Source organism: Hylobates moloch, unplaced genomic scaffold (assembly GCF_009828535.3).
Source record: "Hylobates moloch isolate HMO894 unplaced genomic scaffold, HMol_V3 SCAFFOLD_15, whole genome shotgun sequence".
Taxonomy (NCBI): Eukaryota; Metazoa; Chordata; class Mammalia; order Primates; family Hylobatidae; genus Hylobates; species Hylobates moloch.
The window spans coordinates 3147523-3163860 of NW_026652290.1; the positions used below are offsets into that span (position 1 = coordinate 3147523).

The window sequence follows — 16338 nt, forward strand, 5'->3', positions numbered from 1 at the left end:
AGTTTTGTGGCAGCCATGTGGAGATGAGCAGAGACAGAAAGATCTATTAGGAAGGTGTGGCAGAAGCTAGGCAAGAGACAAAAGGACTTCCTCTGGGGCAGTCTTTGTCAAGGGAGCGCAGTTTTCTGATTGACAACTCTACCTCCATCCAGAGATGGTGTACATGGAGGCTGGGCCAAGCCAGGCTGGGAGGAGAAGACCGATCTTACGGATGGCCCAGGCCACCTGGCTGCTCACCACCGGCTGATTAGGCAGCTGTGTTTGGAGTCTGGGGAGCTCTTCCCTAACCTCAGAGAGGGTGCTTGACAGCCCTCAGCATGGCTCAGCAGGTTAGGACATCACCCTAGCAAAGGGCAAACAAACTAAATAACACACCCCTGGGCAAGAAGTGGAAGACTGGCTTGGAGCCAACCTAAATCAGAAACCCTGCTCCCATGCGGTTGTGTTAATAGGTCCACCTTCATCCTTTATTCATAGGTCTGTGAGTCTGTGCTTTCCAGCCAAGAGGTCACAGTCGCATCCCCCAAGACTCAGAGCCTTGCCTCCTCTCTCAACTTTTGTTTAAAGCCCCCAGTTAAGGACCTCCCAGGCAAAAACAAGTAGGAAAGAGTTCAACAGAGACACAGAGACAACACCTATAAGGTAATAGGATATGGCCTACCAGGTGCTTCTCCTTCAGGTCCATGGGCCAAGAGTACTGCAGGCATGCCCAGATGAATGCAGTCACCCCTGAAAGGAAGGCTCCTCCCCAGCATGTACAAACCCTAGTGAGTCTGTCACAGTCACAATATCTGGGGAAAAAGAAGAAAGAGATCACTCAGGTTGCTGGAACAGGCAGCTACTGTGAAACACAACAGCATCTTTTTTTTTTTTTTTTTTTGAGACGGAGTCTCACTCTGTCGCCCAGGCTGGAGTGCAGTGGCGCGATCTCAGCTCACTGCAAACTCTGTCTCCTGGGTTCAAGCGATTCTCTTGCTTCCGAGTAGCTGGGATTATAGGCGTGCATCACCACGCCCAGCTAATTTTGTATTTTTCAGTAGACACAGGGTTTTGCCATGTTAGCCAGGCTGGTCTCAAACTCCTGACCTCAAGTGATCTGCCCGCCTCAGCCTCCTAATAGTATCATCTAAACCACAGTATCGTACGTGGAAAAGTACTGAACTCACTGACCATCAGACGGAGTCAGCCTCATCGAGCAGCAGAGCTTCCCCCAGGCAGTCAGCTCTAGATGAATTCCACTCTCTGAGACCAGGAGGGAGACGGCTACAGAGAGGATTCTGGAGGGGTACAAACTTTCTCTCTTTCACCCTTCATTTTCTTTCTTTCTTTTTTTTTTTTTTTTTTTTTTGAGATGGAGTCTCACTCTGTCGCCCAGGCTGGAGTGCTATGGCCCGATCTTGGCTCATTGTTGCAACCTCCGCCTCCTGGGTTCCAGCAATTCCCTGCCTCAGCCTCCCGAGTAGCTGGGATTACAGGCACTTGCCACCACGCCTGGCTAATTTTTGTATTTTTAGTAAAGACGGGGTTTCACCATCTTGGCGAGGCTGGTCTTGAACTCCTGACCTTGTGATCCACCCGCCTCAGCCTCCCAAAGTGCTGGGATTACAGGCGTGAGCCACCGCGCCCAACCTTCATTTTCTTTATTATTATTATTTTGAGACGGAGTCTCACTCTGTTGCCCAGGCTGGAGTGCAGTGGCACGACCTTTGCTTACTGCAACCTCCACCTCCTGGGCTCAAGTGATTCTCCTGTCTCAGCCCCTCAAGTAGCTGGGATTACAGGCATGTACCAGCATCCCCGACTAATTTTTGTATTTTTAGTTGAGACAGGGTTTCACCATGTTGGTCAGGCTGGTCTTTTTTTTTTTTTTTTTTTTGAGACAGTGTCTCGCTCTGTCGCCCAGGCTGGAGTGCAATGGCGCGATCTTGGCTCACGGCAAGCTCCACCTCCCGGGTTCACGCCATTCTCCTGCCTCAGCCTCCTGTATAGCTGGGAATACAGGCGCCCACCACCACACCCAGCTAATTTTTTGTATTTTTAGTAGAGATGGGGTTTCACCGTGTTAGCCAGGATGGTCTCGATCTCCTGACCTCATGATCCGCCTGTCTCGGCCTCCCAAAGTACTGGGATTACAGGCGTGAGCCACCACGCCCAGCCTATTATTATTTTTTTTAATTTTGTGTGGAGAGGAGGTCTTGCTATGTTGCCCAGGTTGGTCTTGACCTCCTGGCCTCAAGCAATCCTCCCCACCTCAGCCTCTTAAAAGTTCTGGGACTACAGGCCACAAGCGTGAATCACTGTGCCCAGCCTCAACCTTCATTTTCAGAGGCACACTGTGTTTTGTTCCATATGTACTCTGTTTATCACCGAATTACAGCATGCAGGAAAAGGCTTGGTTTATTGGCTTTTTTTTTTGTTTGAGACGGAGTTTCACTCTCATTGCCTAGGATGGAGGGCAATGGCATGATCTTGGCTCACTGCAACCTCTGCCTCCTGGGTTCAAGTGATTCTCCTGCCTCAGACTCCTGAGTAGCTGGGATTACAGGCATGTGCCACCACACCCAGGTAATTTTTGTATTTTTAGTAGAGATGGGGTTTCACTATGTTGGTCAGGCTGGTCTCAAACTCCCGACCTCAGGTGATTCGCCCACCTCAGCCTCCCAAAGGATTTATTGGCATTTTTATTTATTATCACTACTTTTTTGGTAGAGATGGGATCTTGCTATGTTGCCCAGGCTGGTCATGAACTCCTGACCTCAAGTGATCTGCCCGCCTTGGCCTCCTAAAGTGCTGAGATTTCAGGCATGAGCCACTGCACCCAGTCAGCATTTTAAAAATTTAGGGTTAAGGCCGAGCACAGTGGCTCACGCCTGTAATCCCAGTACTTTGGGAGGCCGAGGCAGGCAGATCACTTGAGGTCAGGAGTTCCACACCAGCCTGGCCAATATGATGAAACCCCATCTCTACTAAAAATACAAAAATTAGCCAGGCGTGGTGGTGGGCGCCTGTAATCCCAGCTACTCAGGAGGCTAAGGCAGGAGAATCACTTGAACCTGGGAGGCAGAGGTTGCAGTGAGCTGAGATTGCGCCACTGCACTCCAGTCGGGCGACAGAGTGAGACTCGGTCTCAAAAAAAAAAAAAAAACTTAGGGTTGAGGTTAGCCTTAACATCAAGTGAAATCTAGATACATAAGTTGGATAATCAGGGGTCAGCTGGGACAGCAGCAGGGTGGACGTCCACTGCATCCCCAGAACGAGGCACTGACTTCTTTCCACGTGCTGGCAGTCAGACGCCACACTCACCACATGTGCAAGCCCACAGCCCCTCACGTGGCTGAGTGCAGTGCTCAACAGGCACCTGGGCATATGAACACACGATGGGCAGCCCGATTTGACAACAGGTCCGACAAAAGCGGGCTGGTTACCTGGAAAATGAGGTTAGCCCTACCTCCCCACCTACCCTCACCAGCCCTCACCCTCCCGTCCTGGCAGCCGTCACTCTAATGATCTCAGACCAGGGTGTGTTTGAGTAAAGAGTGACACTGAGTAATCTGGTTTGATGCCAAGCGACTCCTCTTGGAGAAAGCACTAACCTACTGACTAGGACAGCTCTTTCGGGGGCCAGGAGCAAGCCTTGTCAAGGGGTGCCAGGCAGAAACCCAGGAGAACTGACCCAGAAAAAAGCTGTCAAGAAACAATAAAAGCTGTGTCCGGAGGACCCAACCAGAAGGCCCAGGTTCTGCCACCAACTCCACTACAAAACCCCGCCCAATTTCTCTCAGGGTGGCACCCATGCTGGTGCCCTAGGCTGAGCAACCACGTCTCTCCCACCCCTGCCTTTCAAAGCTGAGCCAGTCTCAAAGGCTCAGATACAGACAGTGACACTGGAAGTGGCCTTGCAATGCAGTGACATTCAGTCTTTGGCAGCCAACTGAAATGGGATCCTGAGGGACCAAATCCACTCCTCCCCAAGGCCACTGTCTGACTCAGGCTGCCCCAGTCCTGTTTACGACTGCAGCTCGAGGTCCCCATGACACCCCATCCCAGGAGGGGCTGGATGAGATCGTTGCCACACAGGGAAAAACACCAGGAGCCAGATGGGGACTGCGCCTGTTAACTCCTTCTGCCAACGCTGCAAAAGCAAAATCACTCTGTGGCCAGCTGGAACCACAGCAGTACAGAGAGGGCAGCCAGGAACAGGACATTTTTCTAAGAGTCTCTGTTTTCCCATCATTCCATACATGGGATTCTGGGAGACAGCCATTCTTAACTGTCTGATCTGAAACCCGTAGCAGGGTCCTTAAAGGGCCAGTTCTGCTCCTAGCCCATTGTGAAAAAAAGCACAGGATTCAAAGCCAAATATCCCTGGGTTCAAATCCCAGCTCCAGTATGTCTCAAACGCCAATGACCTTGGCAAATTATTTGTCCCTCTGAGCCTCAGTGTCTTTGTTCATAGAATGGAAATGACAATATCTATTTCACAGAGAAGCTATAGAATTATGAAAAATAGTATATGCAGGGGGTCTAGTATAATATTTGACATATAGTAGGTACTCAATAAACAACTGCCATTACTATCAGCAGCAAGCAAAAAATATGCACTGAGTGCCACTTAGGTGAAGAATAAGGACTCAAAAGCAAGGTGGAAGAAAAATAAATGGATGGCATAATGATGGGAAAGAAGTAAGTGAAACTGTCTTTATTTGCAGAAGACAAGATCAATTGTATATGGAGAAAATGCCAAGGAATCTACAAATAACATACTAAACAAATAAAGGTGCAAAGTTGCAGAATATAAGATCAAAATACAAAATATAAATGTTTCTATATACTATAATCAAATATCAGAAAATAAAAATGTTAATATCATTTATAACAGTATAAAAGCAGCATGGCTGGGCGCGGTGGCTCACACCTGTAATCCCAGCACTTTGGGAGGCTGAAGTGGGTGGATCACCTGAGGACAGGAGTTCCAGACCAGCCTGGACAACATGGTGAAACCCTATCTCTACTAAAAATACAAAAATTAGCCAAGCGTGGTTGTGTGCGCCTATAATCCCAGCTACTTGGGAGGCTGAGGCAGGAGAATCACTTGAACCTGGGAGGCAGAGGTTGCAGTGAGCCGAGATCATGCCATTGCACTCCAGCCTGGGTGACAAGAACAAAACTCAGTCTCAAAAAAAAAAAAAAAAAAAAAAAACCCTAGAAATTATTCTAATAAAAATATGTGTAAGACCTGTACGCTGCTGAGAAAAATTAAAGAAGACTTAAATAAATGGGGAAATATACAATGTTCATGGATTGGAAGGCTCAGTATTAAGATGGCAATTATCCCCTAATTTATAGATTTAATACAATCTTTTTTTTTTTCCCACTCTTGTTGCCCAGGCTGGAGTGCAATGGCACAATCTCAGCTCACTGCAACCTCTGCCTCCTGGGTTCAAGCGATTCTTCTGCCTCAGCCTCCTGAGCAGCTAGGATTACAGGTGTCCACCACCACAGCCAGCTAATTTTTTGTATTTTTAGTAGAGATGGGGTTTCACCATGTTGGCCAGGTTGGTCTTGAACTCCTGATCCCAGGTGATCCACCTGCCTCGGCCTCCCAAAGTGCTGGGATTACAGGCGTGAGCCACCGCGCCCAGCCTCTCAATACAATCTTAATCAAAGTCCCAGCTGGGACTTCCATAGAAATTGGCAAGCTGATTCTAAAATTTGGGTGGAAAGATAAAGGACCTACAATAGGCAAAACAATTTTGAAAAGAGAAACAAATTCTGAAGACTTACACTACCTGATTTGGAGATTTAACATACAGCTACAGTAATCAAAACATGTGGTACTGATACAAAGAGAGGCATACAAATCAATGGGACAGAACAGAGAGTCTAGCACTAGATTCACATATATTGACCCTTACTTCATACCATATACAAAAATTAACTTAAAACAGATCACACATCTAAACATAAAGGTTAAAACTATAATACTCCCAGAAGAAAATATGCAGGAGGGCTGGGGGCAGGAATCTTTGTAACTTGGGATAAGCAAAGATTTATTAAAACATAAAAAACATAAACCATAAAAGAAAGCAACTTTAGCCAGGTCTGGTGGAGCATGCCTATAGTCCTAACTACTTGGGAGGCTGAGGTAGGGGAATCACTAGAGCCCAGGAGTTGAAGGTTACAGTGAACTATGATTGTGCCACTTCACTCCAGTCTAGGCAACAGAGTGAGACCCTGCCTCTAAAAAACAAACAAATAAATAAAAAATAACTGATAAATTGTTCCATAAAAATAAAATTTCCACTCTTCAAAATATGCCATAAAAAAATTGAGGTTGGGCACAGTGGCTCATGCCTATAATCCTAGCACTTCGGGAGGCTGAGGCAGACAGATCACTTGAGGCCAAGAGTTTGAGTCTAGCCTGAGCAACATACCAAAATCATGTCTCAAAAAGCAAAAGTAGTTTTGAAGTCTTTGGGATTAAAAAAATATATGTATATACATATACACACATACATATATATATGTGTATATATATGTGTATATATATATACGTGTGTGTATATGATATATATACGTGTGTGTATATGATATATATACGTGTGTGTGTATATATGATATATATATACGTGTGTGTGTATACACACACATATATATATCTCTATATATACACACACACTATATATATATATATCTCTATATATACACACACACGTATATATATATAAATAGTTCTTACAGCTCAGCAACAAGACCAACAACCCAATTTTAAAATGAGCAAAGATTTCAGCCAGGCATGGTGGCACACACCTGCAGTCCTAGCTACTTGGGAGGCTGAGGCAGGAGGATCACTTGAGCTCAAAAGTTGGAGGTTGCAGTGAGCCATAATCTCGCCACTGCACTCCAGCCTGGGCAACAAAGTGAGACCTTGTCTTAAAAAATAAATAAATAAATAAATAAATAAATAATAAACAGGCAGAGATTTGAACAGACATTTCACAAGATATATAAACAGCCAATATGAATATGAAAAGATGGTCAACATTAATTATTAGGGAAACAAAAATTAAAACCACAATGAGAAGGCCAGTCATGGTGGCTCACACTTGTAATTTCAGCACTTTGGGAGGCTGACAGAGGAGGATGACTTGAGGCCAAGAGTTGGAGACCAGCCTGGGCAACATAGCAAGACCCTGTCTTACAAAAAAATTTAAAACCACAGTGAGAGACCAATACACACCCATTAGAATGACTAAAATGAAAAAGACTGAGAATACGGCTGAGGCAGGAGGATCTTGAGACCAGGAGTTCAAGGCTGCAGGGACCTATGATCACACCACTGCATTCCAGCCTGGGAAACAGAGTGAGACCCTGTCTCTAACAACAACAAAAAAAACAGCCAGGTGCAGTGGCTCATGCCTGTAATCCTAGCACTTTGGGAAGCCGAGGTGGGCAGATCACCTGAGGTTGGGAGTTCGAGACCAGCCTGACCAACATGGAGAAATCCCATCTCCACTAAAAATTCAAAAATCAGCCGACCGTGCCTGTAGTCCCAGCTACTTGGGAGGCTGAGGCAGGAGAATCGCATGAACTCAGGAGGCAGAGGTTGCAGTGAGCTGAGATCATGCCATCGCACTCCATCCTGGGCAACAAGAGTGAAACTCCATCTCAAAAAAAAAAAAAAGTAAGAAAATGAAAAAATACACAGGGATAAGGGGCCAAAATGGAGAGGCTCTGAGGAGTCACTGAAGAGTCTGGGTTTCTGAGTAGGCCCCAGGTTTGTTTTTTTGAGACAAGGCCTCACCCTATTGCCCAGGCTGGAGTACAGTGGCGCAATCACAGCTCACTGTACCTCAACTTCCCAGGCTCAAGTGATCCTCCCACGTCAGCCTCCCGAGTAGCTAGGATCACAGGTGTGTGCCACTACGCCTGACAATTTTTTTTTTTGGAGACAGGGTCTATGTTGCCCAGGCTGTTCTCAGTATTTTAAGAGGGCAGAAAATGGATCAGAAGGAAAAGGAAAGAAATTATAGGCAGAAGAGTTAGAAGAAAATGACGATAATCTTGGTTTGCCATGCCAAGTGTCTAGACAAAGGTGGCAACAGTAGCCATAAAGACAAAGGGGTGGATGCCTCCTGCTGCCAAGCTCAGAAACAAGGTCAAAAAGAACTAAGTGGAAGCCCGAGGCTCAGGTCGAGGGCAAGATGAGGAGTCGGCTGTCCTTCTAATCCCTTCTAGCACAATCTTCATTAGCTGTGCTTGTAAGCTAGCCATGCCCAACACACCAAAAATGCGGTTAGGTGGATCTGTATTCAGTTTAATAGTTGTGCCCACAGGGTACTAATTGATAGATCTGTGTAAGCTGGAGGGAAATTTTCAATAGCAACCTGTAGGATTCCGTCCTTGGTGGCATCATAGTCAATTATTTTTATCAATGACTTGGGTGAGAAAACAGATGGTATAATGCTAATCAAATTCTTGGATAGCATAAACCTGGAAAGGAGATCAAAATCAAAATCCAAGAAGCTCTCAACAGGCTGAAGTGATGGGCCAAATCAAAGGGGTTCAGTTTAACTGGAAAAAATATTAAGTCCTGCACTTAGGTTCAAAAACTACTGTATAAAACTACCACAAATGGGCCGGGCGCGGTGGCTCAAGCCTGTAATCCCAGCACTTTGGGAGGCTGAGGCGGGCGGATCACGAGGTCAGGAGATCGAGACCATCCTGGCTAACACGGTGAAACCCCGTCTCTACTAAAAATACAAAAAATTAGCCGGGCATTTTGGCGGGTGCCTGTAGTCCCAGCTACTCGGGAGGCTGAGGCAGGAGAATGGCGTGAACCCGGGAGGCGGAGCTTGCAGTGAGCGGAGATCGTGCCACTGCACTCCAGCCTGGGCGACAGAGCAAGACTCTGTCTCAAAAAAAAAAAAACAACAAAAACAAAACAAAAAAAAACTAAAACTTATATAGGAGATAGGAAAAAATCTTTGTGACTGTGGGTTACGTTTCTTTTCTTTTTTTTTTTTTTTTTTGAGACGGAGTCTTGCTCTGTCGTCCACGCTGGAGTACAGTAGCACGATCTTGACTCACTGCAAGCTCCGCCTACCGGGTTCACGCCATTCTCCTGCCTCAGCCTCCCGAGTAGCTGGGACTGCAGGCGCCTGCAACCACGCCCAGCTAATTTTTAGTAGAGATGGGGTTTCACCGTGTTAGCCAGGATGGTCTCGATCTCCTGACCTTGTGATCCGCCCACCTCGGCCTCCCAAAGTGCTGAGATTAGAGGCGTGAGCCACTGCGCCCGGCCTACTGTGGGTTACATTTCTTAGATTCAGTACCAAACGCACAATCCACAAAAGGAAAAATTAATAAATTGGAACTGAGTGGCTTGGGAATGTTTGGGAGCAGGAAGGAGAATTTTTACTATATATACTTTTTTAAAAAAATTCTTTTTTATACTTTTTTCTGCCCTTGAATACATATACTTTTGTGCCTTTTGATTTTCAAACCATGTGAATGTATCCAGTCTGTCTTTTTTTTTTTTTTTTTTTTTTGAGACGGAGTCTTGCTCTGTCGCCCAGGCTGGAGTGCAGTGGCGCGATCTCGGCTCACTGCAACCTCCGCCTCCCGGGTTCACGCCATTCTCCTGCCTCAGCCTCTCCGAGTAGCTGGGACTACAGGCGCCCGCCACCACGCCCGGCTAATTTTTTTTTTTTTTGTATTTTTGGTAGAGACGGGGTTTCACCGTGGTCTCGATCTCCTGACCTCGTGATCCGCCCGCCTCGGCCTCCCAAAGTGCTGGGATTACAAGCGTGAGCCACCGCGCCCGGCTCCAGTCTGTCTTTAAAAGATCAGCAACTTCAGGCCGGACACGGTGGCTCACATCTGTAATCCCAGCACTTTGGGAGGCCGAGGCAGGCGGATCATCTGGGGTCAGGAGTTCGACATCAGCCTGGCTAACATGGCGAAACCCTGGCTCTACTAAAAATACAAAAATTAGCCAGGCACGGTAGTGTGCACCTGTATTCCCAGCTACTCGGGAGGCTGAGGCAGGAGAATTGCTTGAACTCGGGAGGCGGAGATTGCAGTAAGTTGAGACCACATCACTGCACTCCAGCCTTGGGCAACAGAGCAAAACTCTGTCTCAAAAAAAAAAAAAAAAAAAAAAAGCCCATTACAAAAGGACAAATGTTGTATGATTCCTTTTATATGGGGTTTCTAGAATAGTCAAAATCACAGAGACAGAAAGTAGAAAGATGGTTGCCGGGGGTGGGAGCAGGGGGAAATGGGGAGTTAAATGTTTAATGGGGACAGAGTTTCAGTTTGGGAAAATAAGAAAGTTCTGGAGATGGATGGTGATGAGGGTTGTACAACAATGCAAATGTACTTAATGCCACAGAACTGGTTACAATGGAAAATGTTATACTAGGCATTTTTTTCCGTAATTTTAAAAATCAGCAACTTCTGGCCAGACACGATGGCTCATGCCTGTAATTCCAGCATTTTGGGAGGCCAAGGCAGGCAGATCCCTTGAGCACAGGAGTTTGAGACCAGCCTGGGCAACAGGGCAAGAACCTGTCTCTGTAAAAAAATACAAAAATTAGCCAGGTGTGGTGGCACGTGCCTATGGTCCCAGCTACTCAGGGGGCTAAGGTGGAAGGATCACCTGAGCCCAGGAGATCAAGGCTGCAGTAAGCCGTAATCACATCACTGCACTCCAACATGGGCTACAGAGCAAGTTCTGTCTCAAAAAAAAAAAAAAAAATCAGCAACTCCTGATTCTGATTTGCAATAGGCTCTGCCTTATAGCTAAGCAACATTCACCACTTGGCTTTCATGTCAACGTAACGAAGGTTTACACTCTTTGAGTACACCTTTGAGTCTTTGTCCAGCATACGTCTTTTTTAAGTGTTTCCCAGTATTTTTCTGTTCACCTCCCTACCAAGCAAGACTGGTACCATGAACCTCTTTTTCAAGAAGCCCTTGAAGTTATGAAAATTGGGTTCATTTAATTATAGCACACTAAAATTTCTGGTTCCTCAAATACCACTCTAAGCCTTTCAAGGTTCTTCTCTCTGACACCCCTCACACCTCTCCCATCACTTCTGGCCTTGGGAGCTAGAGAAACCCAAAGCAAGCAGTGTGTTGTTTGCTCCTCCTTACGCAGGCCATCAGTGTCTAAATCTGGCCCTTAACCTACTTGTCATGCCATGTGACCCATACTGTTTATTACCGTCTCAGCGGCCACAGGCAAAGCTTATTATTACACAAACCCCTGATCACCAAACCACACACTCTGGCTGGCGGGTCTGCTCAGAAGAAAAGCATTCCTGTTTCAGCCGTGGCCTACCCTCTAGTTCACCTGTGCTGCTATAAACAAACCCAGGCTTGCTTGGAAACGGGCTTTAAACAATATTTTTAAATCCTGTCACTTTGGTAAAGAAAGACACCATCATAAAAACAACACTGACACAACAGTAAGATAAGAAATATTGACACATATTTACCAACCACTGCCACGCCTGACCCGGAACCTTCTCACTTGAACACCAGGAATGGACTTGAAGGCTTTGTGGCGTTCAGGCCTGGACTGCTATGGTACGAGTTCAACTTGATTCATCAGATTAAGCTAAATACATAAAGCCTTGGGTGTAGGTAGTATTTACATTAGGACTCCTCCCTCTCCTGTAGAAACTGTTTCTCAAGCCCAACTTAGGGAGAGAGCAGCAGGGAGGAACAGGACGATCACAACCTTCATTTCTCATTAGTTTCTACAGGAGTTAAGGTTTCCAAAAGGCTGGTTCTCAGCACTAGGAGCTGGCACTACCTAGCAACTTCTCAAAACAGAAATGCCATGGGGTTTCTCTTCCATTTCACTGTCCAGGCCTGGCTCTCCCAGTCTCATCTGATGTCAAGTCACCACAAACAAGGGGCATGGTGGTCCGGTGGTTCAAGGGCAGTTAACTCTCGATTATTTGGGGGCTGATGATGAACAAGATGGTTTGTACTTCACCTCCCTGGTAAATGCACTGCTCCACAGTATCCACCAGTTTCCCTGTTTGCAGTTTTGACAAAGAGAACCAGTGAGCAAGGAAGTTAGAGCTAACATAGCAGCTAGGACTTGCAATGTTTGAGGATTTTATCTGAACGTGCTGTCTCCTGTTCTAGGGTTAACCATAGTCTACATTTTAATGTGCTCTGATCTTTACAGTCATCTTCAAACTTTTTGATTCCATGACTCTTTTTTTTTTTTTTTTTTTTTGAGACAGTCTTGCTCTGTTGCCCAGGCTGGAGTGAGTGCAGTGGCATGATCGCGGCTCACTGCAGCCTCGACCTGCTGGGCTCAAGCGATCCTCTGCCATCCACCTCCCAAGTAGTTGGGAACACAGGCACATGCCACCATGCCCAGCTAATTTTTTGGTTTTCTTGTCAGTGTGTTGCCCAGGTTGATCTCAAACTCCTGGGCTCAAGCAGTCCTCCCACATCAGCCTCCCAAAGTGCTGGGATTACAGGCATTGTTTTGACTCTTTTGAACCTTACTAGTGCCGTTGCTTTAAATTTTTTTTATTTATTTGTATTCTTTTAGTTCTGCCTCAGGAGCTAACATTTTTTTTAAACTACCTCTCTAGAATACCAAGATCACCTCTTCTTTTGCCAAAAGTACTATAAAGAGATACCACAGTGCCATTTCTTCTCTCCTCAATGGCTCTCAATCTTTTTCTGCCTCCACGCTGTTTCTGTATGCAACGCGTTCCTGTTGACAACATCTCTAATGACAGTGTAATGGTTCCCAAAAACCAAGGAAGAGGCATACCTTCCTCCTACTCTGCCTCTCGCTGCCCTGAGAATCACTAAAATAATTTATGCCCCCAATACAGACAGAGACTACAATAAATATTAATACAAGAAGTCTGCCAGAGAACTACCTGCTGGCTTCTTAAAGTTAATGAATGCAAACCAGGCATGAAGACCCTAGTAATTGCCAGGAAGCATAGGAGGATCCTACTTTTAATGCCCATCACTTTTAATGCCCAGAGCCACCCTGCAAGAGCTCAGGGGAGTCAGGGAACTTGATCTCCTCAGGTCACACCTAGGAAACAACTAGGTCTAGTGGATAAAGAACTCAAGCCCCTGGACTTTCGGATTCTAGTTTGGCTCTAGGTGACCCTGGCCTTGCCTCTCCGAACAATCTCCACATTTGCAAAATGAAAATGTTAAAACTGCCCCCTCCCCACCGGGCGCGGTGGCTCACGCCTGTAATCCCAGCACTTTGGGAGGCCGAGGCGGGCGGATCACGAGGTCAGGAGATCGAGACCATCCTGGCTAACACGGTGAAACCCCGTCTCTACTAAAAATACAAAAAATTAGCCGGGCGTGTTGGCGGGCGCCTGTAGTCCCAGCTACTCGGGAGGCTGAGGCAGGAGAATGGCGTGAACCCGGGAGGCGGAGCTTGCAGTGAACTGAGATAGCGCCACTGCACTCCGGCCTGGGCGAAAGAGTGAGACTCCGTCTCAAAAAAAAAAAAACAATTGCCCCCTCCCTGCTTCCATCGTCCAAGATTACCTGCGGAATAACAACTATGTCACTAAAGCTGAGCATCTTGGATAAATCATGAGAAATAGATCCTTCTCTCCAATGCATACACCCACATACCAGAAGGAAAACAGATTCCATAACGAGCTCCCTCCTTTTTACCCTCAAGAGCCACCGAAAAACTCAGGAGAGAGGGTGGGATGTAGCAGCACGTGACCAAGGCAACGCCAAAGTGCAGCCTGCGGTGACACACCAATGAAAGAGCAGGGCTTTGCTTGCATCTGGCACTGGGCAGCGGGCAGGGGCCGCATCGTGGCATGCTAGGAACCGGGAGACCTGGGCTCCAGGGGTGTGCGGCACAGGAACGAGGGCATTGCACAGGAATCACTTTATCCGATGGCATGGATGGTGAGCCTATGGCTGCTTCTGAGGAGCCTGAAAACGCTTCTGGAAAGGCGGAAGGAAAAAAAAGCACGCTCCAAACTGCAAGATCAGGGAAAGCTGCCAGGAGCCCCTCGGCCGGCTCCATCCAGCTGGGGACGGCCGCGCGAGGACCCCGGGCGGCTGCGGAGAGCGCGCGCAAGCGGGACAACGGTCTTTATTTAGGTCGGGGGATGAGGACTCCCGGGGGCCTCGAAATAAATACTCAGGGCGTCGGCGTTGAGAGCCCTCTGGGCCAGGGCCCAGGCACGACAGACCTGGGGCAGGGATTCTTTGTTGGCGAGATTCTTTATTTCTGGCGAGAGACCCCACAATGGACCAATCCAGGACTGAGAGCAAGAGTCTGAAGACTCAGGGGAGGGCAATGGTCAAGAGCTGGAGACTAGAGCCAGTCCCTGGACTCCCCCTCAGGAGGCATCCCCTCAGGCTGTTCTCTGGGTGCCGACCCCAGACTCCCCTTTCCTTGGCCAAGAATCCAAAGGACGCGCAAGGCCGAGCCCCACGCCCCCTTGCTCCCCACTTTCGGGCCACGGGCCTTCTCGTACTTACCGGGGCCCCGGGGCCGGTCTTCCTCGCCCGCGTCCTCTCCCCTCCCAACCCCCTCCTCACTTCACGTCCCCTCCTCCGGGGGCCGCAGCCATGTCCGTTACTGGCAACTCTAAGAGGGCTTGCCTCCCTTCCGGACAACAGAGGCGCCGGCCAGAGAGCTACAGTTCAGGCCACCGATTGGTCAGGATTTGAGAATGGGGGGGAATTCTGGCTTCTTATTGGCTAGGCAGAGTGCTAGGCTGTAGCTGCAACCGCCCCTCTGGGAGCCTGGCGGAATTAGGCGCCGAGTGATGCGGCCGGGAGAGTGAAGAGCCACTGTCCTTTCCTGCGCGTAAAGCTCAGGCAGTTTCTAGTCCAGAAACCCTGACCAGAGGGCACGGCTTTACCTCCGATTCGTTTTCCTACAGAATTATTCTAAAAAGATAGACGGCGCCCCCCCCCTTTTTTCCCTTTCTTTTTAAAATAAGCCCTTTGCAGAGCTCCCCGCCTCTCTTAAGTTCTTCTAAGCTCCTTCCTTGTTGCCTTGAACAAATGCCTGGAGGCTCCCTGCTCCGAGAGGCCTTGGAGGGACTACCTCAGGACGAATATTGCGTCCAAACCAAATCTAGAAGATCTAAGGCAATACTGCAATTCCCCCCTCCCGCTTCTAGCTCGGCTGAAATCTAAAGGGAAAAACAAGTTAAATTTTTTTTCTAGGTAATTAGAGAAACCGCCTGGGAGACCTCTCTTGGGAAAACAAAGCAAGCCTGTGTCAGTATTTCTCTTTTCCCAGAGATCTAAGTCTGGAAGTCTTGTTTAAAAAAACAAAAACAAAAAAACAAAAACTTGTTTATAAAATTGGGAAAGAGCTGAGGTTGGCCTTGTGAAGTAAGAACCCCTTCCCACATTCATGAATTTAATTATGTAATTAAAATGCCTTTCTCAGCTGGACAAGAAGAGGGCATTTTAGTACCTAATCTTGTATAACCCAGTTTAGCTGTTGCCTAAAACACCATTAGAATCATGTCACTACCCTGCACACAAAAACTAATAGTTCACGTTTGCAAATAGGTCCAAATCTTTCTGCGTGATGTTCAAAGTCCTTCATAAATTGACTCAGACATACATTTCCAGGTCTAACTCCCCACAGGCTAAACTATTCCTGCAGCCACATAGATTAATCACCATTCTTTAAACGTGACAGAGACCTTTCCACCTCTGCTCCTTCGTCACATGGTTCCCTATGCTTTGCTTTAAAGGTTCTTTCTTTTTTTCTTTTCTTTCTTTCTTTTTTTTTTTTTTTTTTTTTTGAGACAGAGTTTTGCTCTTGTCGCCTAGGCTGGAGTGCAATGGCTTGATCTCGGCTCACTGCAACCTTCACCTCCCGGGTTCAAGTGATTCTCTCACCACGGCCTCCTGAGTAGCTGGGATTACAGGTGCCTGCCACCATACTCAGCTAATTTTTATATTTTTAGTAGAGACAGGGTTTGAACATGTTGGCCAGGCTGGTCTCAAACTCCTGACCTCAGGTGATCCACCTGCCTCGGCCTGCCAAAGTGCTGTGATTACAGGCGTGAGCCACCGCACCCAGCCTGACGGTTCTTTCTTATCAGTAAAGCCAGCATGCAAATAAATACTTACTCAACCTAAAGGCCCACCTCAAATGCTACCTTCCTTGACATTTTTCTTGTATGTATGTACGTATTTATTTATTTTTAGAGCAAGGTCTCACTCTGTCACCCAGTCTGGCAAGTGCAGTGGTGCCATCATAGCTCATTGCAGCCTCAAACACCTGGGCTCAAGCAATCCTCCCACCTCAGCCTCCTGAGTAGCTAGGAC

General features: G+C 47.2%; 1 protein-coding gene across 1 annotated transcript in view; it reads right to left on the reverse strand.

The window, feature by feature from the left end:
- TMEM94 (transmembrane protein 94) overlaps positions 1-14628 on the reverse strand; it is a 42184-nt gene extending 27556 nt beyond the window's left edge. Inside the window, exons 1-2 of the mRNA XM_032178710.2 lie at positions 14521-14628; positions 662-791 (exon numbers count right to left, since the gene is read on the reverse strand). Of these exons, the coding sequence (XP_032034601.1) occupies positions 662-685 (24 nt within the window). The 5' untranslated portion in view covers positions 686-791; positions 14521-14628. The remainder of the gene's footprint in view (positions 1-661; positions 792-14520) is intronic.
- Positions 14629-16338: the final 1710 nt, after the last annotated feature.